The sequence below is a fragment of the Raphanus sativus genome, chromosome 6 (genome assembly GCF_000801105.2).
Source record: "Raphanus sativus cultivar WK10039 chromosome 6, ASM80110v3, whole genome shotgun sequence".
Classification (NCBI taxonomy): Eukaryota; Viridiplantae; Streptophyta; class Magnoliopsida; order Brassicales; family Brassicaceae; genus Raphanus; species Raphanus sativus.
Genome location: NC_079516.1, coordinates 51813497 through 51837710, shown reverse-complemented (window position 1 = coordinate 51837710; position 24214 = coordinate 51813497). Strand labels below are relative to the sequence as shown.

General features: G+C 31.3%; 4 protein-coding genes and 5 non-coding genes across 9 annotated transcripts; 2 read left to right on the top strand and 7 right to left on the bottom strand.

Moving 5' to 3' along the window:
- Positions 1-6475: 6475 nt before the first annotated feature.
- Positions 6476-10367, top strand: LOC108807126 (transcription factor bHLH129). The gene is made up of 6 exons (XM_018579379.2): positions 6476-7175; positions 8447-8736; positions 9262-9393; positions 9504-9569; positions 9691-9759; positions 10136-10367. Exons 1-6 carry the CDS (start codon positions 6869-6871, stop codon positions 10187-10189), a joined length of 918 nt encoding a protein of 305 aa, XP_018434881.1. The 5' UTR covers positions 6476-6868; the 3' UTR covers positions 10190-10367.
- A 565-nt stretch (positions 10368-10932) lies between these two features.
- Positions 10933-12325, top strand: LOC108806244 (ras-related protein RABA5c). The gene is made up of 2 exons (XM_018578305.2): positions 10933-11396; positions 11711-12325. Exons 1-2 carry the CDS (start codon positions 11066-11068, stop codon positions 12019-12021), a joined length of 642 nt encoding a protein of 213 aa, XP_018433807.1. The 5' UTR covers positions 10933-11065; the 3' UTR covers positions 12022-12325.
- A 1067-nt stretch (positions 12326-13392) lies between these two features.
- Positions 13393-15142, bottom strand: LOC108806576 (pirin-like protein 2). Its single transcript, XM_018578727.2, has 7 exons — positions 14880-15142; positions 14743-14792; positions 14581-14619; positions 14402-14430; positions 14271-14333; positions 14075-14175; positions 13393-13988 (listed from the first exon to the last, which is right to left on the bottom strand). The coding sequence occupies exons 1-7, from the start codon at positions 15056-15058 to the stop codon at positions 13490-13492; spliced, it is 960 nt and encodes a 319-aa protein (XP_018434229.1). The 5' UTR covers positions 15059-15142; the 3' UTR covers positions 13393-13489.
- Positions 15143-21480: 6338 nt separating this feature from the next.
- LOC108807360 (uncharacterized) lies at positions 21481-23871 on the bottom strand. Its single transcript, XM_018579638.2, has 5 exons — positions 23547-23871; positions 23280-23475; positions 23106-23178; positions 21869-22032; positions 21481-21766 (listed from the first exon to the last, which is right to left on the bottom strand). Exons 1-5 carry the CDS (start codon positions 23818-23820, stop codon positions 21628-21630), a joined length of 846 nt encoding a protein of 281 aa, XP_018435140.1. The 5' UTR covers positions 23821-23871; the 3' UTR covers positions 21481-21627.
- On the bottom strand, positions 22237-22329 carry LOC130497289 (small nucleolar RNA Z122). Its single transcript, XR_008936291.1, has one exon. It is a non-coding gene; the product is annotated as a small nucleolar RNA Z122 (small nucleolar RNA).
- On the bottom strand, positions 22375-22460 carry LOC130497287 (small nucleolar RNA Z122). Its single transcript, XR_008936289.1, has one exon. It is a non-coding gene; the product is annotated as a small nucleolar RNA Z122 (small nucleolar RNA).
- Positions 22534-22619, bottom strand: LOC130497286 (small nucleolar RNA Z122). Its single transcript, XR_008936288.1, has one exon. It is a non-coding gene; the product is annotated as a small nucleolar RNA Z122 (small nucleolar RNA).
- On the bottom strand, positions 22704-22792 carry LOC130497288 (small nucleolar RNA Z122). The gene has a single exon (XR_008936290.1). It is a non-coding gene; the product is annotated as a small nucleolar RNA Z122 (small nucleolar RNA).
- Positions 22861-22946, bottom strand: LOC130497285 (small nucleolar RNA Z122). Its single transcript, XR_008936287.1, has one exon. It is a non-coding gene; the product is annotated as a small nucleolar RNA Z122 (small nucleolar RNA).
- Positions 23872-24214: the final 343 nt, after the last annotated feature.

The window sequence follows — 24214 nt, the reverse complement described above, 5'->3', positions numbered from 1 at the left end:
TTTGAGTGTACTCCCACTATGTTAGATATTTAGATTTGACTATTTTATATATTTTCAAGTATTTAAACCAACCTATAAGTATCATATATATTCTGTATGTTTTTATATACAATAAACTAAAAATAATTAATATGTATATATGTATAATTTTTTCGGATAACTGTTTTTGACTCTCTTACTTGATTTATAATTAATTATCTTTGTTTATATTCTGAGAACATATATAAAACTCTAATGTTCTTAGAGTATTCCAATTTAAATTTTATTTTAAAAGAGGGCAAAATCTCAAAATGAAAATTTAAAGTTGATTGCTTCGACCATAAATCCTCAAAAAATTCTTAAATGTTTATTCATTTGCATTATAATTTTTAACATTAACAAAAGTTACTAATAATTATAAAATTTCAAAAATACATATAAAATACATTTAATATTATATAAAACACAATTTACAATATTATGTAATAAAAGATGATATAAATTTTATATATAATAAAACAACACACATAAACACAAATTTTAGAAAATTACTTATACAATACCAAATTCTCAAGAACTATTCCTCAAATGTGTTCATATGTGTTTAATCAACGCATTCTGAAATGATAAATGAGCCTTAATTCTTCTGCTGATTCTATGATTTCATCAAACCAAAAAAATCTTTAGTTTCTTAAATAAAGTGCATCAGTTAGAAAAAAAAATTACGAGTTACAGCAATCACGTTTCCAAAATCAGGCTAAAATAGTCTTAAAGAAACGAGAACATGATGATAAGATATTACTAACAAATTTAGACTCTACCAATAATGATACACGTGAATATATGCAATTGGAAAAGTAAGAATCATGCAAAAGAACCCAAGAGCAGAATAACCTTCATTTGATCCAAATATTTATCAATCATATTTTAATTATTTTAGAGATTCATGGTCCGGTTAACCAATGAATTATATCACTTGTAAGATATGTAATACTTAAGTGTCTATGTAATTTTTTTTTAATTTGTGCTAAGTTTTGTGTTTAATGTATTTTACTTTGTGTGAAATTTATTTAATGTATTTTCTATTGTGTGAACTTTATTTCAATTTATGTAATATTTATCTTATTTTGTTTTATTTTGGTGTATTTAAGTTATTTTAAATTAATTTTAGTATATTTATCTGTGAAATTAAATAATTATAAAGACCGAAAATAAAATAAAAAATAGTTTCGAAGTTCTGAGATTGAGTTGCAATGATACAAAACCTCAAATTTTGAGGATCTGAAGTTGAGTTGTAGATACTCTTAGAGTCTTCTTTTTTAAAGCTAACTAAAGTTAAATTATCTTAATAAAGTTCTAATTTTTTAGCTAAGGGCATTTCTAACTCAGTTCCATTTTTTTATCCAAAATGAAGTAAAAGTAAATATAAATTAAGTAATTAATAAATGCTCCAATCCAACTCCATATTTTACTCCATTTTTAAGTTTACTCCATAAATAGAGTAATCTATTTTTTGTTTGTTCATGAATCAATTATAAAATAAAAATGAAATAAGATTGGAGCATTTTTACTTCATATTCACTTTTACTCCATTTTGATGAAAAAATAGAGTTCTACATTGGAAACGTTTTAGCAGCTAATATCTTAGAGAAGCTTTCTTGCTAATTACAACTAATACTATATTAGCTAACTCTCATTTATATGCGATTCATAGTAATATATTAATGCTTGCAGCTAATTTTCATTCAAAGTAAATCTTGAGGATGTTCTTTAAACTGAAATCCCATTTGCCCTATTAGTTTCAGTATTTTTTTGTTATATTCAATTTAAGACATAATAAATTTGTTTACTCAATTTTTTACTGGCGTCTCTGGAGAGACAACACTACTCTCATTGATCTGCTAATATCAAACATGCACAAGGGATTAAATTACATTTTATAACATTATTGTTTCTATATTCGTCAAGAGAAAACATAACCATACATTAAAAATTTTATCTTACTATAAATGTGACTGTGTAGGAGATAAAATACACATATCAATGAAGAATAAACTTTTTGGTGTCCTCTTTTTTCTTCTTCTCTTTCAACCTCTGTAATTTGGTCTCTTTTTTCTATTTTTTCTTCTCTTGTTTTTCTGTAAAACTTATGAGAACGTATCTCTGTCAAATAAACAATTAGGTTAACACACTATATATAGTATTTCTATAACTATTGGGCCTAATACCAATCGCATGAATTAATGTTATTGATCTAAAATTCAAATTTGTGTGTTTTTTTGTCATCGAGCATCAAAATTAATAATGTATATTTCTTACATCTATCACTTTGATCTTTTAGGTGACTTATTTACACTTATGACTTGATAATCCGAATGCCCACATTTCAACACTAAACAAAATAATGTCAAAATATATTAACTTGATAAGTTTACTATTATAAAACTATTTCATATTGTGTAGCAAGGAACATAAAATTTGGTAGTGATCATTAGTCAAATGATATTACATATTCAATTAAAAATGATATCATGTTTGTTCAACGCAAACCTTTTGAATAAATTGTCAATAAGGAAATTGCTGAGAACCCATCCATATTCGGGATTTTTTTTTTGTTAATCACGTTAAAGTATCCGGGATTTCATGCTTATCGAACTATATAGTTGTCCTCATGAAATTGAAAAGTGACTGGATCAAATAACCAATGACATCGCTTAACAGATGCAAACACAAACATATATGAGTATGTATAGATAAACATATAATTGTTGACCAAAAAAATAAACATATAATTAAATCACAAAAGCGAATATAAACTAAGAAAAGAAAAGGTATAAGTAGTCTAACTAACATATACTCCCTCCGTTTTATATTATAAGTAGTTTAAGGAAAGTTTATATGTTTCAAAATATATAAATAGTTTTCATTATTCTATGTAATTTTTTATTTTATTGGATATAATGTGATCAAGCAAATAATATAGATTTATTTATGATTGGTTTAACTATAGTTAATTTATATATCAAATACTATTTAAAAAAATAAAAATAATAATATGTTTCTTAATCTTTGTGCATTCAACTAAAACTATTTGAAAAAACAGAGGGCATATAAGATATAAGTGTATCTAAATATTTCAATTTTGGGTGGATCGGCTTGGTTGAATAGTTTTTCTTTACGATATTTATCTTATTCTTATCCTATTTTAAAGAACATTGCAAATAAGAAACTGCTTATTACAAATCCCATTCAAAATGGATGATAACAAAACTCACATGGGCCAAAAATATTTGAACTTGAGAGGAGAAACATAGTATTTGATTTAGATGGTCGTCCAGTTCTATAAGACAAATAGTATCCAGCCCAAGAAGTAGGGTATAGGTCTTTATCCACCTCCCTTAAGAGTTGGACTGATATGGCCTATTTATTTTGGTATGATTAAATAAAAGTATAATAATGTTGGATATGTAAGCGATGGTAATAATCTTGGGCTCCTCTCCAATTCAACTCCATATTTTCTTCCAAAATAAAATAAAAGTAAATATGATTTAAAAAATACTCTAATCCAACTCTATATCCTATTTCATAATGAAAGTTACTCTATAAATAGAGTAAACTATTTTTTATTTGTTCATTATTCCATTATAAAATAGAAAATGAAATATAGTTGAAGTACTTTTACTACATATTCACTTTTAATCTATTCTGGAAGAAATTTTTTACTCTATTTTAGAAGAAAATATGGAGTTTTACATTGATATGTTTAAAAATATCATTTTGCGTCAACAAAGTCTTTATTTTGGGTTGTTCGCGGTGTTCATCAATAATTGTGAATCTCAGCCGAAGATGAATTATTTTCGTTGATTATGTTTGTGCCGTTTTTATTACATTTAAAATTCATACAAATTTTATTGTTATTGGATATATATTTGTAGATTTTCTGTAGCATCTTAATGAACAAACTGTATGTCTATATTCATCCAACATCAAAATTATCTTACCATGCATTTATAATAAGTTAAATCATTTCAGATGTGTTTGATATAATATCCCTATTCATTTTTGTCAAGCTACTTTCAACTATAGAAAAAACGATTATACGAAAATATGGTATTGTTTTCTGTAAGACTTATACAACCAGAATCTTGCCCATTGTAAACAAAAATATGGAATCCCAATCAATGTTTTAGAAAATAAATACGATGGTCTGCCCTAATCTGTGGGCGTTCACAATATTTTAATCATAAGTACATGTCTAGTTTTTAATATAATAAAACCTAATTGTATATATGTATTAAATGGATTTTTTGTCATGGTCTTTGTCTATCTTTATTGTTGACATCCTTTGTCTTGGATCATATGTGGTGGTCGAGAACATGAGCAATAAGATGACTATTTATCCAATTAATTTAAATTTCCGACTATCTGTAAACCATAATATAGTACAAGTATTTAGTACAACTAGTAAGTTGTTTCCTCCATTAATACAAAATGGAATCTTAACGACCCACTTGACGATAATTAACCCAATGCATCTTAGTTTAAAGGTTAAACCTCCAAAACTGTTGGCTTCCATTATCTGCAAATGGATTCACCCAATATATATATATATATATATATATATATATAATCCACCATCAAATTTTATATTGTTTTCTTCTACTTTAAAGACCGATCTTAAGAACATATCATTTGTAACTTGTCGAGTTTTTAATCTAAACAAATCGTTCTAGGGTTTAATATTACCCTATAAATAGTCTTTAGGATTCTTCATTAATGTTGCATATATACTATACATTTTTCTTACAAATCCAAGCTTTCTTTAAATCCTGAGTAACCTATCAGTTAATAAATCTACAACTCGTGAGCATGTATTATTCCATGCATTTAACATTTTACCAAAAAAAAATGTATTATTCCATGCAAGTATAGTCCAAAACTCCCTTCATGTATTTTTAGACAAAATATAGTATTAAACCGCAGTACTTTAGAAGCAGAATCTGTTTGTCATTTAACGTTTTCATGACCTTCGTAAATTGTGACCGTGGAATCAATCGCGCACACAGAATAATATTTTTTTTTGTGGAAATTTGAATATGTATATATGCACAAGTGAAAGAAATAATGTATCGACTTATGAAGTTATATGAGTTATTAAGCAAAAAATGGTTATATTACCGTCGCTGATGATATTGATGCTAGAGTGATAGTTACAATATTACTATTTACAATAAAAACTCTATAAATAATAATGTTAGAATTTTTCCAAATTTATAAAGTTACTAATGTATAACTTTTTAGTTTATATATTTGGAAGTATGTTTTTATGTAAAAATAAGATAGAACACTTAATTTTACGGTACATATATTAATTAAATTTTACAAATATAAATCTCATATTATTCTTATTCGATTATTTGATATATAGAAAATATGTATCATAAATATAAATTTATTTAGGTGTAAAATTGAAAAAATAACATCAATATATTTTTATAAAGATCAAAAATTAAAGATAAAGTTCAGTGTAAATATTTTTTTTATAAAAAATGATTATTCTTTTTCTATACTGGTACCATATATATGTTTACATTAAAAAAATTCAAAAAAATATTATTTTATTATGTTATCAAATTATTTTGATCCTAGATAAATATTAATTATCATGTTTATTAATTTAATCAATACTAGATTTTGACTCGCCCTTAAAAAGGGCGGATATATTTTTTGTTGGAAGATTATTTTACGTAATAAAATTATGATTTTTGATAAATTATATATTTTAACTTTTTATGGAATTTATCTTAAATTTACTTATATGACTTATTTTGTTATTTTAAATATGACTAAATTTTAGAAGACTCTAAATAATTCTAACCCGTAATATAATTTTATTTATTTAAACCGAAGTTAAACTTATTTTACACTGATTTTTTAATTTAATAAAAAATATTTAATATCTTCAACACTCTTGTATTGAAAAATTCATTTGTGCTTTTCAAAACATTTTCTATAATTTATTAAATTTAGTTTATGTGACTTACTTTTTATTTTAAATGAAACTATTTTTTAAGGAGTTAAGATAATTCAGACCCGTATTATGATTTTGTTAATTTAATCATTTGTTATTTCAACTTGATTTTATTTTGAAGTTTCATTTAATAAATGCTTTCAAATAATTAATAATGCGAAATATTTTTTGGAAAGATATGGTGCAAACATTTAGGAAATAAAATTTTTAAAAGCTAAAAATTGAATTATATTAAATATTTTTTAATGTAATTGTAAAATAATGATTTTTGATTGGTTGCAAATAATGCTGGAAAAAAATACCGGCAAATTTTGTAATTACTTGGAAATTTTAAAGACAGATTCATAAAAATGCATCTGCTTTAATAGTATAGAATAATTTATGAAGTTTCAACTGTAGACTGTCTTCTTCATTACCAATTATCGTTTTTTAGAATAAAATCTTCTACATTACATTTACCAAATAAATAAACCCAAATATTTAATCTACATCTCCAAGTCCAACCAACATCTTCACAATTAATTGAAACCTAAAGAACGTCAAAACCTCCATCTGCAACCACGTGAGATACACGTGCGTTGACGGACCCGTGAGTAGAGGAGACTCTCTCTTGGGCAAGCGGACAAGCACCCACTCAGCACAGACCACACCACACACAAGCCTTCTCTCTAATTTTGCCCCCTTTATTTTTAATTCATTACTTAACGATCCCTAACTATATTTAGTATCCTTCTTGCATTATTATATTAATCAAGATTAACTATTCCTAATCTCTCTCTTAAATACTCACCTTAAGATTTTTCTCTAAATATCAGATTAACTTTTGTGGGTTTTTCTTTTCCGGCAAAAAAGCAAACTATGTACCCTTCTTCCTCCTCCAAGTCCACCGTTCCAGACGGCGGCGATGCCGACAACAATGGATATGACTCAGCCGCTGGAGCTACCCGTGATTTCTCCTCCCTCGGCTCTCAAACCCAATATAATCCTCCGCCGCCGCCGCGGCAGCAGCACAATCCCAACGTCGTTGGTCTCGGTGATTACTTCTCATCCGGAGATCCGTCTACCATCGGATTCGATCCCGGGGCTTCTTCTTCGTCTCCGTTGTTCAGACATAGAAGCTCCCCGGCTGGATTCTATGACCAGCATCTTCCCACTGATCCCAACGGTAACCTCTTGCGTTTCTTACATTTACAACTCACGTAGACAGAACACTATAAACACACGATTTGAAGAAACTGAAGGAGTCTGTTATTTTATTGACAAACGAGTAGGTATATAAATCAATCTTGCACGTAATTTGGAATTCATGCAATCCAAACCTTGAATTTATTTCGACGACTTTAATTTGTCAACTAGTTTCCCTCCACATATAAAAGGATACGACTTTTGTTTTCTAATTAATTAACAAATATAATATCGACCACTAACTTCATTGAAACTCGAAGTCACATTTGCTCCCAAAATATCTACCTATACGCTATTTGTTTGGTTGATATGGTTAATCCATTATCCATCTATATATCAATAGATTTTCTTCACACATCTCTCTTTCATTTTCTCTATGGAAAACCATACTCGATTCTTTTTGTACATAAATATATACAGAACTGGTCTTGGGCTAAGGCTCATAAAGCATCTGTTTTACGTGCTAAATTCACATAAAAATTTAGAACATTAAAATTTTGTATTATAGTGGTTGGGGAACAAAATATATAAAACTTCTGAAATACACTATACATGCATGAATAATTTAACACGTATTTCCAGGAAGTGCAAGTTGTATATTTTGAAAATGCAATTTAATGCAAATAGCATGGATTATAAAACATGCACTTGCCAAAAGTATATGTTAAAAAACGAATCATTGCAAAAATAACTAAAAGTATAGTCCACTTGGCAATATTATACCCATCCCACTTGCTCCTTTTCTTCTGACAAAGCAGCCTCGAGGCCGACCTTGCTGACATGGCTTCATCATAGTCACTGTTTCTATTTTTGGATACGCCTACTTGTTCGTTGCAAGTAATAATTTATACTACTTTTGTGCAACTTGAGCTTCTGTTCATTGCACCCGTCTGGTTTATTTTCCACTGTAATCCATGTGCGATCCCCAAGAAAACTTACCCCTCTTGCATTTTTATATACGCATCTACAGTACTTTATAATTTGTTTATAAATAATAATTGGAATTAGAATAGTGAATTTTTATAAGATTATTTGGTGATGAATTGTTATTCTCTATCGAATTGGAGATAAATAAAATCTAAGTGGAGACAAAGGAAGGAGTCCTCGAGTCTCGAGCAAGACCCATTCTCTTCTCTTTTGTATAAAATATACTGAGATTATTACAAGTTATAACCCTACATTACATTACATCTCTTTATTTCTCTTTGGGTCTAATTTTGTTGATGGAAGAGCGAAACGGTTTTTCTCTAGGCCGGCCAAACGGAGGATACGGCGGAGGAGGAGAGAGAGGGCCGTCGAGGTTGAAGCCGGAGCTGAGATTTTCCGGCGGTAGTAGTAGTAGTCATCAAGAGCGTAGCTCTCTACCACGAATCACAGAGGTGGAAGCGGCTGCGACGGCTGTAAAAGGTGTCGCATCGACGAGTATGACTTTTGGAAATGATCACAACAACTGGGACAACTCGTCTTCTCATATCAGTTTCACCATTGATGAACCCGGAAAACGGTCCAAGACCACCGACTTTTTCACCTTAGAAACGCAGGTATTTCTTTAATTTTGGGGTTACTAATTATGTTGTATGATTGCTGAGTACATTAACTTTATATGCAATAAAGTTCCATAGTTATTGGAATCTCTAAGATAAAGGGGAGAACATGCATATGCTAAAAGTTGAGTGGTTTTGTTCTTTTGTATTGTAGTTTGTGGAAGTTTGGAGAAAGTTTATGATTGATCTATGTATGATTTTACAAGTTGTATGTTAATAAATGTCACTATACTGTGTTGTTGCTTTTGTGTAATACATATAATATGAAAGTTATAACATAAATTAAAATTCATAAGACCAATTACAATAGGATTTCAGTTTGAAATAAATATCAGTAGAAATGTATGTTGAACGGTTTTTATGTTATACATATAAATAGCTTAGAGTATGATTAAGATTGATTTATGCATATTTCTTCACAAGCTATTCCTTTGCTAACAAAATGTTTATAAAATGATGTTTTTGGATATTAATGTACGTGGTATCTTATTTTGTTGGCGTGTTATGGGTCTGATTCTTTAGTTTAGTATGCCGCAAACGTCTCTGGAAGTGGCGAGGATGGAGAGTATGATGAACATACCAGAGGATTCGGTGCCTTGTAGGGCTAGGGCCAAGCGTGGCTGTGCTACTCACCCGCGCAGCATTGCTGAAAGGGTTAGTTGTGTTATATTGTTTTGATATTATTATTACTAGATAAGTAAACATATAATCATTTTAAGTGTGATACGAAAGAAAACAAGAGTATGAACAAGTTTTGTGTATAGGAGAGAAGAACGAGAATAAGCGGGAAGCTGAAGAAGCTACAAGAACTGGTGCCCAATATGGACAAAGTGAGGCATATGGATTAAAATGTTTATGTAACTAATAAAATGTTTATGTAACTAAGGTGTAGTTAAGAAGATTATATAGCTAAAATATATTGAAAGATTCTTCTTCTTTTTCTTTTTGCAGCAAACGAGCTATGCAGATATGTTGGATTTGGCTGTTGAGCATATCAAAGGTCTGCAACACCAAGTAGAGGTGCGTACCTTGCGTACATTTGTTATAGTTTTAATAAAATATATAGACTCCTCTGAGTTAAGAGAATCATGCTCTACGACGTCCACAGACAAATAGATGGTTCTGTATATTATATATATACGCTATATCAACACCTTATAGTCTGTGCATGTTTAAGGATAACCTTTGATTCCGAGTTCTCATGTATATATTCAACATGCTATGGTCTTACTGACATAGTCTATGAAGAAATACTCGAGTAGCACTTCCGTCCACCAAAAGCCACACAATTCGAAAACGAGATATCAAAACATAGATAGAGTTTGTACAATATCGCGGACATGTAAATATTTGATGAGTTAATGTTTAATCTTCGTTGGTTATTTGTTATGTGTAGTCGCTGAAAAGGGGGATGGAGAGATGCACTTGTGGGGCATGCAAGAAGCGATGATGAAATGATATGTGTTTCCAAGCATGATCCAAGAAAGTATAGAAGAAAAAGAGATTAATGTATCAATCCAAAGACAGAAATTAGAGCAACAAAAGGTTTTTAGTGATATATACTTGTGATTTTGGAGGTCCAAAGAAAGTGATGGTGGTCAGTCTATTAATGAAGTCTGGTTTTGACACGTTCTCAAAGTCGTCACCGTAGTGACAACTTACAACAACTTCAATTAATTCGACCAATCAAACTTAACCAATAAAACAAACTTTGTTAATTTTAACTTAGAACATAAACTTCTATTTGAGATTTTCATCTGTGTGATAGTAGTACTCACACATACTAGATAGCTCATTATATATAAGATTCATAACTATTTATGTCTCTCAAATAATCTAATCTTAGCCTAACAGGAATACAATTGTCTTAAGAGATCATATTGCAACTAGAGCTGCCCTAACGAGCTTTAAACTGGAAGGAAAGGTTAGCAGTGCATAAGACAGAATCTCACAAGTAAAAACCCTTGAGATGACTCATCCATTCCTGTGGATTATATATTAGTAACCTTGATCAACCTATATGTAATTCACTCATGTAAACTCCATACAAACATATTTATCCAAACACTAGCATATGTATAAGCCCAAAAACCATTGCGGTAAAGTCCTTATTACAAGGCTTCACATTAGCCTTGGAACCAGCTCATATTATGATGGAAAGTGAGACAACATTTATTAGTGCGCCTCATAAACAGCCTACAATAAAGGCAAATAAACACTTCATATAATCTTAAATTAAATCTCTCTCTCCTCTCTCTCTCTGTCTGAACAAAGCGTTTATTACAGAGCAGAGAGAGAGTAAAAGAGGAAACAAGTGGTAGTAGACATGTCGGACGACGAGAGATGCGAAGAGTACCTCTTCAAGATCGTCATCATCGGAGACTCCGCCGTCGGAAAGTCCAATCTCCTCACCCGCTACGCTCGCAACGAGTTCAACCCCAACTCTAAAGCCACCATCGGCGTCGAGTTCCAGACTCAGAGCATGCTCATCGACGGCAAAGAGGTCAAAGCTCAGATTTGGGACACCGCCGGCCAAGAACGCTTCCGCGCCGTCACCTCCGCCTATTACCGCGGCGCCGTCGGAGCTCTCGTCGTCTACGACATCACCCGCACCTCTACCTTCGAGAACGTCGGTCGCTGGCTCGATGAGCTCAACAGTACGTTTCCCTCCCTCCCTCCTCTGTTTTTTCGATTCAAAGTTTCAATCTTTAGAGTGAGATCTGCAAATTGAGTCTTGATTTTGATTCAAAGTTTCAATCTTTGAGTTGAGATCTGTATAAATTCTATTGAAAGTTTCAATCTTTGAGTGTGATCTGCAAATTGAGTTTAGGTTTCGATTGAAAGTTTCAATTTTTAAGTGAATTTTAGATTCATAGCTTTGATGATGTGATAGTGAGAATCTTTAGATCTGAAGATGTATGTTGACTTTGATTCAAGTTGAAGTCAAAAGTGTCTTCTTTTCTTGTTGCAGCTCACTCTGATACAACAGTAGCGAAGATGCTGATTGGGAACAAGTGTGATCTCGAGAGCATAAGAGCGGTGAGCATCGAGGAAGGCAAGAGCCTTGCAGAGTCTCAAGGTTTGTTTTTCATGGAGACATCAGCGCTTGACTCCACCAATGTAAGCACGGCTTTCGAGATGGTTATCCGCGACATCTATAGCAACATGAGTCGGAAGCAGCTCAACTCTGATTCTTACAAAGAGGAACCAACCGGGAACCGGGTTAGCTTGGTCAAGAACGAGAGTGAAGGGACAAAGACATTTTCTTGCTGTTCGAGGTAAGCAAGCGTTTGTCTGTAACCGGTTTTCTCTTTGTCCTGAGGGGTTGGTTGGTTGGTTTTTGGTGGTGTGTTCGCCGGTGTAACTTATATACTAGTCAAAAGACAGATACATTCTTTTTGGTTCTCGATTGAAAAAGCTTAAAGCAAAAAAAAGAGAAAGGTTTGTGTTTTGAGTTTCTTTGTTACATTACAGATACAGAAGAAATGTAAGCAAAAAAAGAAGTTTGGTCAATGTATAAGTTTATGTTCTCATTTCTACTTCTTCTTCTTTGTAAACTGTGTGTTAAAAAATCAGTTTTGGTATTTTTCCTATTGTTCTTTTTAGTTTGGTTGCCTGGCAAATTTACAAATATTATAAATTATAAAATTATAGCTACATTACATTGAATTTTGAGTTATAGTTACATACATTATGAAATTCATATATGAAATTCTGCTTACATTCACATTGAATTGCTTTATGAAGATCAACGCACAATGGTTTTATTTACATTTGCACTGCAAATTTGTTATCTAAACAAAAACGAAGAAAATATATATTTTTTTTCTTTTGTTCAGTTAGAGCATTTCCAACTCCACTCTATTTTTCACTCTAAAATAGAGTTTAGAGAAAGAAAATGCTTTAATGGTATTCTATTTCTCACTCTATAATAGAATGAAAAATAAGTTTACTCCAAATATAGAGTAAGTTGTTTTTTTTTTGTTCATCACTTTATTTTTTACTCTAAAATAGAGTACCATTGGAGCAAACTCCATCTCTATTATAGAATCACTCTATTTTAGAGTAAAAAATAGAGTGAAACCTTGGAGATGCTCTGATAAATCTAAATAAAAGAAAGAAGAACTATATATGGTAAAATGTGGCGGTTGAATCAATGTAGTGGTATATTCCTTGCTTTCACTCTTTATCACCGTAATGTTGAATATAAATAATACAGATTGCATTTTGATGTTTGATTATGGTGTTAAGTTATACTCACAATTGAAGAGCTGAATCTTTGAAAAAGTAGTAGTAGTTCTCGATGAAGCAATGTTGTTTGTCAATGTATTCATTCCGTCCACACATAATAATCACCAGAAGTTCAGAATGCAGTAACCGAACTTCGCAACCAAATTTAATAGTATATGTTAAAGTTGATTACAATCATGTTCATGTCACATTGTCACTTCGACGTGTTAATACGCGTTTGGTATTTAACAATTGTTTCGTCTATGTCCATTTCACATTTGACAAAGTGCGTTACGCATTCTTCATGTCAATATTTAAACTTAGATTGTGGAAAAGCATAATAACGACCACTACGGTTAGAACTAAAAACAAAGTCAGCCTTAGATTTAATGGGTTCCCACCCACATACTTAGCAAAAGAAACTGGGTTTTAAACTTTATTATTGTCCCATTCAAAACACACATAAGATAAAAACAAGTATGAAAACAATAATTAAAACATTGATTATTATTAGTATCTATCATTGTGACCTCCAATACTTTGCCATTTCGAAGCCATTTTTACCATAGTGATAATCTTCAATGGTCATATCAATCTCAGCTTGAGTATTCATCACGAACGGACCGTACTGAACCACCGGCTCACCTATTGGTTCTCCAGCAATTAACACAAACCGCAATTTCTTGGAAGCTGACTTGTTCCACACGCTAACACCGTCATTTCCTTGTCCGAACACTAAAACATTGTGTGGTGAAACAGGGGACGCGTTTGGTGAGCCGAAAACAGCTCCGCCTTCACCGCTTTCAAGAACGTAAGCAAACGCATTCCAAGATTCAGGAACGTTCTGGTGGAACTGAGCTCCTGGATCGAGAGTGAAATCGAGGAACATTGTTGGTGTTCTTGTGTAAACAGGGGATTGAACTCCCATTGATTCTCCTGCTATTACTTTGACTTGAACACCGTTTTCTTCTGCTTTTGGTATGTCTGAAATCGACAGTTCTTGGTAGTTTGGCTCTATCCTGTCGGAATCAAAACTAGAGAGTTAATTATCCGGTTTAGAAACTCCTAATAAAAAAGTCTAATTAGCTAGTGGGTTTTCTGTTACATTTTCTCGTTAGATGACAGATTGATCCAAAGTTGTAAACCTTTGTTAACTTCTTCTTCAGGCATTTCAGAGTGAATGATTCCTCTTCCTGCAGTCATCCACTGTAAAATATACATATTTAGAATCTTTTTAGTTTTTTTTTAAATGGTTTTTGGGTTATGAATGCTTAAACACTTAATTATGTTTTATTTTTCACCTGAACATCACCAGCATATATTGTGCCCTTATGGCCTTTGAAATCTTGATGAGTGATTCCTCCCTACAAAGAAAAATGTTAGAAGAAGAAGATAATTAGTGAAAAAAATAACTAAAAGATGTTTGTTTTACCTCTAGGACGTATGTAACAGTTTCAAAACCTGTTCACCATAATATTCACCAAGAATGTTAATGTTAGAGACATTACATAAAATCATTTTCTAAATTTCTTTATATGTAATGTAACGTGTATATGTGATCTCTTTATATGTATATGTAATGTAACAGTTTCTTTATATAAGTGATTTGACCTCTGTGAGGATGATCTGGGAATCCAGCTGGAGGAGAAACTGCTCCAAAGAAAAATCACAAGAGTAAAACATAATTAAAGAATCACCAATAAACAAATGACTGTCTTTATTTAATGGATAAAATAATTTAAAATATTAAAATGGCTGTTTCTGAGAATATACCGGAGAATTCATCAAGCATCAAGAACGGATCTAATAACTTCTGCTCACTCCTGAATTTACACAACAAGAGAAGATTTATAAGACTTGATAAATGATAAATCATTAACTTGCCTAAGAAGAAGAAAAAAATAAAGAACCTGGAAATGCCACGTCTAACGACCGCTCCATCGCCTTCTTTCTGAAGCTTAGCGAAGACTTTCTTGATTACAGATCTTGATACAAAGTTTTGAGAAGAAGACGACGACGACATCGATTTAACGTTTCTGAATGAAAACAACCCTCCAAGAAGATTTGCTCTGTTTAAAGCAGCTCTCATATACTACAAACTAAACGTGGTTCTCTTTTTATTCTTCTTAACTTGTGTTCTCGTTAAGATGAATTTTGGTTGTGTATTTTGGTGTTGTGATAATGTGTGCGTATTTATAGAGTGACGGCTTTTAAATGTTTGTGGACCCTGATGGGCTTCAAAAAGCTTACACAGCCGTATTGTGTGGAACCAGACCGCTGATTTGCATTGTGTCATGCTCCCGTCACTGTGATTCAAGCTCTGACGTCTTATACGTTTTTTTCTAATCCATATCTTGCTCCCAATTTGGCTTTTGAATTATCTTATTTTAAACAAACGAAATTGATATTGGATCTTATTCCTTCAGTTTAAACTATTTTCAAATATGTTTTTCAACAAAAACGAAATTTTCATTATAATTTTTTTTTTTTTCATTATAATTTTATTAATTAAAAAAACTAGATTTTGTTCACAATTTCGGTATATCTGTATTGAGTTCAGATTACACTACTGTATAAATTTTTGTAGATTCAGTAGTACAGAAAGTAAAAAGTTCATATGTTTATAAATAGAATAAAACGTACTATACTTTAAGCTAATGAATAAGACAACGTAGAGTAACTTTTAGAGTTAGTAAGTCTACTTTAGCCAATCTCATTTGACACTTTCAGGTAATCCCCAAAATTAATACGTTTTATAAAAATATGGATTAACCTCGAAGACCAGTTCAAAAGTTAACAAAATGAAGATGAGCTCTAGACTTCTAGTGCCAACTTAGGGACGTGACACGTGTCCTTTTGCATACATAGACACATACGCAACCTTGACGTCACCAAAATTTGGGATGTAGGAACCTGTTTATGTTTTTTTTTTTTTTTTTTTTTTTTTTTTTTTTTGTCATCTAATATTTATTTTATTAATGGGCCGAAGCCAAAAAGTACAGACCCACAAACCAAGTATACTAAAACAAAGCCCAAACCCAGATCCGGGAAAACATAAGAAATGGGCTTCACACTACAACAAGCCCAAACGACAAGCCACTTGACACATGTCGACGCACGTGTGATATCCTCACCAAACGAAGAGACACGCGTCACGTCATCTTCACCACGCGGAAAGCAATCACCGCCTAACGACCACTCGGCGTCGGAACCGCCGGAAACCGAACTGCACCACCTCTCTGCAGCCCTAAGAACTTCACCGGAGAGCTTAATCGACACAGCGTCGAAGTCTTCTCCGATTCTCCATACCCCCAAGCACGGGCCTCAAAATCCCGAGCCTTCACCGAACCCATTCAACGCTTGATCTCTGACACCGGAGATTCTCAAAACGTCTGTCGCTGAGATCTCCAGTCATCAAGCCGTCGAACCACACCACAGTAACACATCGAAACCTGAAAGCCTCTCCTCCCGGAATCACTAAGCCGGCGAAGCCTATGGTAACAAAACCATCGCTCCCCAGAGTCAAAGCCGGACCACCACCGGAAGAGAAGGTGTGTAGCCGGAAGCTTAAAGAACGACCACCACCAAAAACGAGGCGCCGTCTGAAAAATTTATAACTAAAGCCGAGACAAAACCAATACATAAACTAGATCACAAACCTAGAAATCTTAAAGACTATTGAGGACAGGGGCCGGACCGGCGGCGGCGAGAGCCGAACCCGCCGGCCGGAAGCAGATCTCACGGCTGTTTGTGTTGTAGAGAGAAGTCAGAGGTTTACTCTCTCTCTGCCTTTAAATTCTAGGAACCTGGTTTATGTCTATCTATATGAAGACTGGGTTCGCATTTAAAAATAGTGTAGCTAATTGATATTTAATAGTATATGACAGAAACATATACGATATAAATAAATTTAAGTGACTCATGCTTACATCATGATACTTGAGATTAGGTTGTCACTATCGATGTAAATCAAATGAAAATGATTTGGTCATCATCAGAATGACTGTTTTTTACTCTTTTTAAAAGATAACTAGATTTTGACCCGCGCTTTTGAAGCGCGGGATATTTTACGATGAAAAATTTTACTAATAATTTAACAAATATTTTGGTAATTTTTAAAGAGTGTGTATTTAAAATATTTTTGTATTTTAATCAGTATTTTTAAATTCAACCCGATTGTGATTATACTGGTTAATCCGGAGATCTGACAATCAATTTATGTTTTTAAAATATTCATATTAAAAAATCACTAAAACCCGAGACTAACCGATTGAACTGATGGATGACCGATATGTAATCTAATTAGATTTAAATTGTAATAGTTTCATAATTTGTAATCTATAATCGAAATTTTAAAGTTCACTATTTGCAATTTATGAAATTATGACGTTTCTACAAAATTTTAAAAAAGAAAATGATAGATATAAAATAACTAAGATTAATTATTGTATTATTTGGAAACATTGATAGTAGTATAAAAAATATATTGTTTGGAAACATTGATAGTAGTATAAAGAAATAAGTATATTGTTTGGAAACATTGATAGTATTATAAAGAAATAAGTATATTGTTTGGAAACATGGATAATAGTATAAAAAAAGGAACATTAGTGATTTAATGTATGTTTAACTATAAAATATAAAGATGTATTTAATTTAAAAACTTACAAAATAAATGTTAGATCCAACATAATGTTTCTGTTTTAATAAGATAGATAATCAGAACAAAAAAAAGGAAAGATAATCGAATTGCAAGAGGAAAAAGATAATCGAATTGCTTTTTCGTTTTTACATTTTTGGGTAAGAAAAACCAACAAAAAGTTTTGCTGAAAGATCATTAGACGCACAATCTTAAGTGTTTTGATCACCTTGTCAAATCTAGCTAAGTATGAAACTAGGGAGTAGTTATCGTCTTTTCTTATATTTTCAAAATTCCATAATTTTATTTTCTTATAGACTAGATATTATGCTCATTTCTGCTTTCATTACATACATTTTTTATAAAAACGGTTTTGAGAGCTATACATTTATTTTAGTATCATGATTTTTTACTTGCAGAGGAAAATTTGAACATGATCATTTAAATGACTTAGAGGATCAACTGTATATTTATTTGAACTGGATCTACTGTATATTGTATTTATTTTACTACGTATTTTCGATGTACCAGTACCAACTCTTTTTTGGGACAAATCAGTACACAACTAATTCAGTAAATATGTAAACTAATTTCTTAACCGTCATATAGACAAACCCATTGGAATCCTGACAGAAAAAAAGATAATTAAACTCATTGTCATTGATAATATATTTTCTAATATATAATTACATCATCAAACAACATTTTATACCAAAAAATATATTATTTTCTACAGTATGCAGCTTTTAATTATATTTCAAAAGTATCCATATATACCTTTCATAAGATTATTTCCAACAATACTCTATTTGCTACTCCAAAACATCATTTTGGAGTAAAACTTTTTCCAATCCTATTCCATTTTCAACACCACAATAGAGTATTGTTTAAGGTTATTCTATTTATGGAGTAATTTTACTCATTACTCAATTTTAGAATTGAAATTTTTTTATTTATGAAATAGTCATTTAAATTTTTAATTTTTTATTTAAATAATTTTATGTTAAAAATGATGCAACAGCATGAAAAAAATATTCAATTATTTAATAATTTTAGATAAAATTGCATAGTATTATTAAAAATAAATAATATAAAATAAAGATCACATAAAATAAATGATTTAATAATCTTGCAAATCGTTTTCGGAACCGATAAGACTGGTGAAATATTGCCCAAACGGAGAAGACTGAGAAAGCTTGTTGATCTTGTGATTTAACATTTCGCTTTGATATTATTTGCACTTACTGAGCTTAATATATGCACACATATTTGGATCTTGTGTGGAATTCAAATCACAAAAAACTATTATAATGCTTGATTTATGAATATCAAAAATAAAGAAGCTCATTTTTCATTACACAATGCATTAGTTGATCATTTGTGAGCAAAATATTATAATGGTTATTATTGAACTAACTTATATGTTGCCTTTTATTTTATGTTAATGATTTCTGCATTTTTATAATAAAATGTTTGATTCAAATAAATTATATTTTACAGCAATTTTTGTAGACATAAAATACTTAGAGTTAGTAGGTAAAATTTTAAAAATATAAGGTATTATTTACAATTATTAATAAAATAAAATAGAAATTTAAAGTAGTATTTTGGAGTAAAAAGTGAAATAATACATTAGAGTAAAAATCTATTTCATTGTGGTGTTGCACTATTTTGAAGTAAAATATGGAGTAATATATTAGAGATATTCTAATTGACCACTATTTAAAAATTACTGTTTTAATAATAAAAGAATATGTTTTGATGGATTTTAGTGTGACTACTGGCTATTACTTTTTGTGGCATCAGTGTGTGATAGTTAATTAATGAAGTAGAAATCGAACCGAAAAGTAAATGGAGTATTATCACTTGTCAGTTCCTACATAACTATCCATAGCTATTCAAGCTAATCCCAACAAATGTGACATAAAATACGCCTAAGCAATACGTGTGCTTACATAAAATGGTCATTATTGTAAAGAAACGGACACTAATTAGCGACTTTAGAACAGCCAGATATTACACACTTGCTCGTTTCTGTTTTGCTAGTTGGCTACCTAAAATATGAAAGGGGCCTTCTTCTATATCTAGTTTTCAATCTATCTTATTAAAACAGAAACATTACAACTTCTTCTAGGTAGATTTTAAAGTTGGACCTTATGTAATTAATGCTATATTAAGCTACTTATTATTAGACATGTCTTTTTATAAATAATTAATATCAACCATTACCATAGTTTTTTACTTCTTACCTTATTGTTATATCTATTACGCATGTTATTACATATATTTTACTATAAGCTAGATACATCCACTAGCATATTATACTATAAGATAGATTATTAATAATACATCTACTAACATATAATACTATACGACAGATTACTAATAATACAATATATTATATGTATTCATTAACTTGCATCTAACAATATTAGTAATACTACGAAGACGACTAACTCTATATTTTGAACCTATAAACCATGATATACTAATTTATAACAAAAATGATATTACTATTACAAATTAGTTTTTATAAAAATTATTTATAGTAGCAATTTGTTATATAAGATAAATTTAATCAAGACCCAAATTTTTTTTTCCTGTTTAGAAAAAAGAAACTTACGAATATATACCATTAAATTAGCCAAAAATCTTCTGAATAAATAGTAAATCTCACTAACCCAAAAAATGAATTAAAAATATAACAAAAGATATTATGTTTGAAATTTAGCTCACTGGATCGGGTATAAATATGTTCATTTCAGGTATGAGTTCTTCGAGTTCTCAACATTTAGATCTAAGTAGGTATTTGATTTTTTTTTTTTGTTTGGGTCAATTTTTTGGTTCCGGATCATTATAACTTTTTTATATTATAAATCTCAAATAATATACAACATGTATATAAAATATATGAATCAAAAGATAAATCCGCGCAGGCGCGCGGGTCATGATCTAGTTGTATTGTATAATATAAAATTGTTCCTTTTTGGTTAAATGAGAGATTTAGAGGTTGTCTATAGTCTATACATACTATCTTTTCGAATCGTAACACAAGCCATTAAATTACGAGTCCCGTATTTTGTGGTTGTTAAATCATTATCTCCAGCTATATTAATGATACTGTATTTTCTAATAAATGTGGGATATAGAAGTGTGGGATGTAATCATATAGGATTTGATAGCAAACTACAATTTAATTAACAAAATATGTAATTCCATGTCAAAGTGTCATCCTCTCGTCATCATACGTTTAAACATATATCGATAGACATAAGATACGGAAGAAACCAAAACCACATCCAATTCTTAACCACGGGTTGACTATAAATTATTTGTCTTTTCACTATGAAATCACAGAGTTGACAAACAATAATAATCATTAGGAAAAATAGGATCATGAACCCCATTAGGCCATAAATTAGTTTAGTTGACATATTCAACCTATTATATTTTATTGATAATCATAACAAAAATTTGGACTAATCATGAAATCTGGGTGTCACAAGCAACAAAATTACCTCAGAACACTGTTCAGTCTTTAAAGACCAAACTATGAGAAATCTACATTATCTTAAAAGTATGTCATAATGGGATCATTATGCATCACCCTTTTTTTTTGTTTAATGGAATGTTCTAAAAGTCAAACGTCTAGAAGCTCAATGGGTGGTGATTCCACTATTTTCTGTATTCATGGGATCTTCTTCCCCACCATCTATTGGAGAAACCCACAATCTCCACACACACATTTGGGAAATGGAAGTAGATACAAAATCTTCTTCAATTGATTTACATACTGTATTTCTGTTAATCTAAAGAGTATATTTTTCAATTGATTTGACTTTGTGTGTATCTTCTTTTTCAGTGAATCTTACTTTAGGCCAAAAGAACACTAATTAACAGAACACTGTATTTCTCACAAGAACACTAATTAACAATAAATTCACTTCGTATGGTAGAAAGACGAATCACATAGCAAAACGAGTTAAATATATCAAAATTGGAGTAGAATCTGCCATTGCTCAATGCTCGTTTTGTCTCTGTTTCTTATTGTTCTTAAGCTTTGGAGCTGATGGCTTTGGACCATACAGACAGATACGTAGACTTCCTTCTAGCACTCTCCGGTGGAAGCATGTCTTATACAAATCCCAAAACTCATCTCTGCAAAAAAATTTCAAGATATTTTTTTTTTTCAGAATTCTAAATCAAAAATTAAAATGAAGTTGGAGTTGATGATGAGAGTAAAGAGCTGGAGAGACAAACCTGACTTGGGGCAAAGTGAATAAGGAAAATCCCTTGACATCTGTGTCCATGTCAAGCACAATCATATCTAAACGTGAAAGCCCTAATGCCTCTATGTCGATCAGCTTTTTTATTCTGCTCGGTGTGCCGCTCCCAATATTAACTCGTTTTTTCAACAGAGACACCTGCACACCAGCAATGAAAATCAATTTTAATATAACAATGACACTGAGAAAATCTACAACAGCAAATGAGAGCACAAACAACTATTTTGATACATTTTTAAAAGAGACTTTCATGAAGAACAAATCAGTAGAGAGCCATTGCTTCCAAACACAACCAACAAGAATAGAGTGACTTGCGAGCCAATGATGTTAAAGAAAAGTAAAAATAGGATCAGACTGACGTGCAAAATAAAGATTGTTTCAGTGGCAAAAGGTGCCATCAACATCTTTCGTTTTGTTTTATCATCATATCCCAATGGTAGAAAAGAAACATTCATATAAAAAGAAATGATATGATGTGGGTCTGGGGTCAGACTGACGTGCAAAATATTTTGGTTCAGCATTGCATATGCCTATGAAATATCGATATCTTATCATCATTTCCCAGACTCAAGAAAAGAGGGATGCATAACATGAATATATGCATGAAGCTTTTATGCTACGACAAAAATGATGGCTGCAAATGGGATCAGACTGACGTGCAAATATGTAGTTCAGCATTGCATGTGCCTCTGACATATGGATATATCTTATCATCACTTCCCAAACTCTTTAACACGAAAGAAATACAAAAACAAAAGAGGAATGAATGACACTAATCTATGCTACAACAACAATGAGGTGTAGATCATAATGGGATCAGACTGACGTGCAAATATGTTGTTCAGCATTGCAATGTGTGCCTCTGACATATCGATATATCTTATCATCACTTCCCAGAGTATCAACATGGAACAAATGAAGAGATGAATTACATGAGTATTGCATTAACTCATTATGTAAATCTATAATGGGATCAGACTGACGTGCAAATACATTTTTATCTGCAGAGCATAAGCCTTAGATATTTCGTATTTTTGTCATCATATCCCAAAATTTCACAAAATGCAAAAAAAAAAAAATATGCATCCACAATAATAGAAAATCAGAACAAATAAGCTCACATCAGTTAGCAAAAACTATATAATCTATGTTCTCTATATGCATTAATTAGATTTCTCTAAAGACAAATTCTTGTAAGAATAGAGAACTACCTGTTCCTCAACCTTCAAATGCTTTGAGAACAACTTCAAAGCTGGACACTGCTTAGTAAGTGAATGCAAACCCCTATACATTTGAAAAAAAAGAAACGGCTAGACTAATAAGCACCATTGTATTCAATCAAACAATAACGGATACAAAAAGATCATAAAAATTCACAACGATACCTTATAAGTTCCAAAGATCTCAGAGCAGAGGAGCTAACAACGAGAACAGATGGGTTTCCGGGATCGACTTTCCCTTCAATAGCCTCTCCTTCGCAAAGAGTCTCTCTCCAGGAAGATCCATAAGCCATCTTAATATGCTCTCCCAAGTTGCTTACATTCTGATCCAACTTTTGAGATAACTCAACTACACACTTGTCTGCAATCAACAATACTCATAAGAACCTTACTTAACCAGTGTGTGTATATATATATAATAAAAAGACAAACCTTTAATGGGATCAAGCTCTAAAGGAGAGACACGGACACCAATGGCGGAATCAAGCTGCTTTAAGAAGAAGCTTAGCTGTTCAGAAGCCGATACAGGTTGTTGTTCCTCGCCGTCGCTCTGGTCGTTTCTTTCGACCGTGTTGTCAAAGGCGAGGGCTTTTGACTTCTTAGTCTTATTCTTCTTCTTCTTCAGATCTTTCTTCGGACCCAGGGATGGGTTCCGAGTCTTTTTAGGGTTTTTAGCGGCGGAGGGTTTTACCTCTGTGGTTGCCATGTCTTTTTTTTTTTTTTTTTTTCTTCGAGTGTTCAGACAATGTAGAAGAGCAGCGGCGTTTTAAAGAGTTTGCAAGTTTAGGTTTAGCTATGTCTTGTTTTAAAACGGTTTTCTTTTCAATACCAATTTGTTAAACCGGTCAAGATAACCGATAACAAACTTAATTTATTCAAATTACTTAACATAACCGGTTTCGATTACACAAAATATATCAGTTACTTTATTCAAGTGCATGATTAGTTGGAATGTAAAAATGTTTTTATAACATTTACAGAATTTATTTTCCAATTACTATTTAAACACTTTAGTAAATCTCATATAAAATATACTGTTTCCACAACTTTTTTTTTTGTTAGTTCTCGTTTTTATTTTTCTAAAGAAATATTTTTAAAGA

What these genes read in the sequence shown, in the direction of transcription:
- LOC108807126 (XM_018579379.2), top strand. Translation starts at nt 6,869, where the DNA reads ATGTACCCTTCTTCCTCCTCCAAGTCCACCGTTCCAGACGGCGGCGAT. An exon ending in TCTTCCCACTGATCCCAACG is followed by an intron (nt 7,176 to 8,446) that starts GTAACCTCTTGC and finishes GTTTTTCTCTAG; the next exon opens with GCCGGCCAAACGGAGGATAC. An exon ending in TTTTCACCTTAGAAACGCAG is followed by an intron (nt 8,737 to 9,261) that starts GTATTTCTTTAA and finishes CTGATTCTTTAG; the next exon opens with TTTAGTATGCCGCAAACGTC.
- LOC108806244 (XM_018578305.2), top strand. Translation starts at nt 11,066, where the DNA reads ATGTCGGACGACGAGAGATGCGAAGAGTACCTCTTCAAGATCGTCATC. An exon ending in CTGGCTCGATGAGCTCAACA is followed by an intron (nt 11,397 to 11,710) that starts GTACGTTTCCCT and finishes TTCTTGTTGCAG; the next exon opens with CTCACTCTGATACAACAGTA.
- LOC108806576 (XM_018578727.2), bottom strand. Translation starts at nt 15,058, where the DNA reads ATGAGAGCTGCTTTAAACAGAGCAAATCTTCTTGGAGGGTTGTTTTCA. An exon ending in GATGCTTGATGAATTCTCCG is followed by an intron (nt 14,620 to 14,742) that starts GTATATTCTCAG and finishes TCTTTGGAGCAG; the next exon opens with TTTCTCCTCCAGCTGGATTC. An exon ending in CTGTTACATACGTCCTAGAG is followed by an intron (nt 14,334 to 14,401) that starts GTAAAACAAACA and finishes TTTTCTTTGTAG; the next exon opens with GGAGGAATCACTCATCAAGA.
- LOC108807360 (XM_018579638.2), bottom strand. Translation starts at nt 23,820, where the DNA reads ATGGCAACCACAGAGGTAAAACCCTCCGCCGCTAAAAACCCTAAAAAG. An exon ending in AGATCTTTGGAACTTATAAG is followed by an intron (nt 23,179 to 23,279) that starts GTATCGTTGTGA and finishes TCAAATGTATAG; the next exon opens with GGGTTTGCATTCACTTACTA. An exon ending in ATTTGAAGGTTGAGGAACAG is followed by an intron (nt 22,033 to 23,105) that starts GTAGTTCTCTAT and finishes GCTGGTGTGCAG; the next exon opens with GTGTCTCTGTTGAAAAAACG.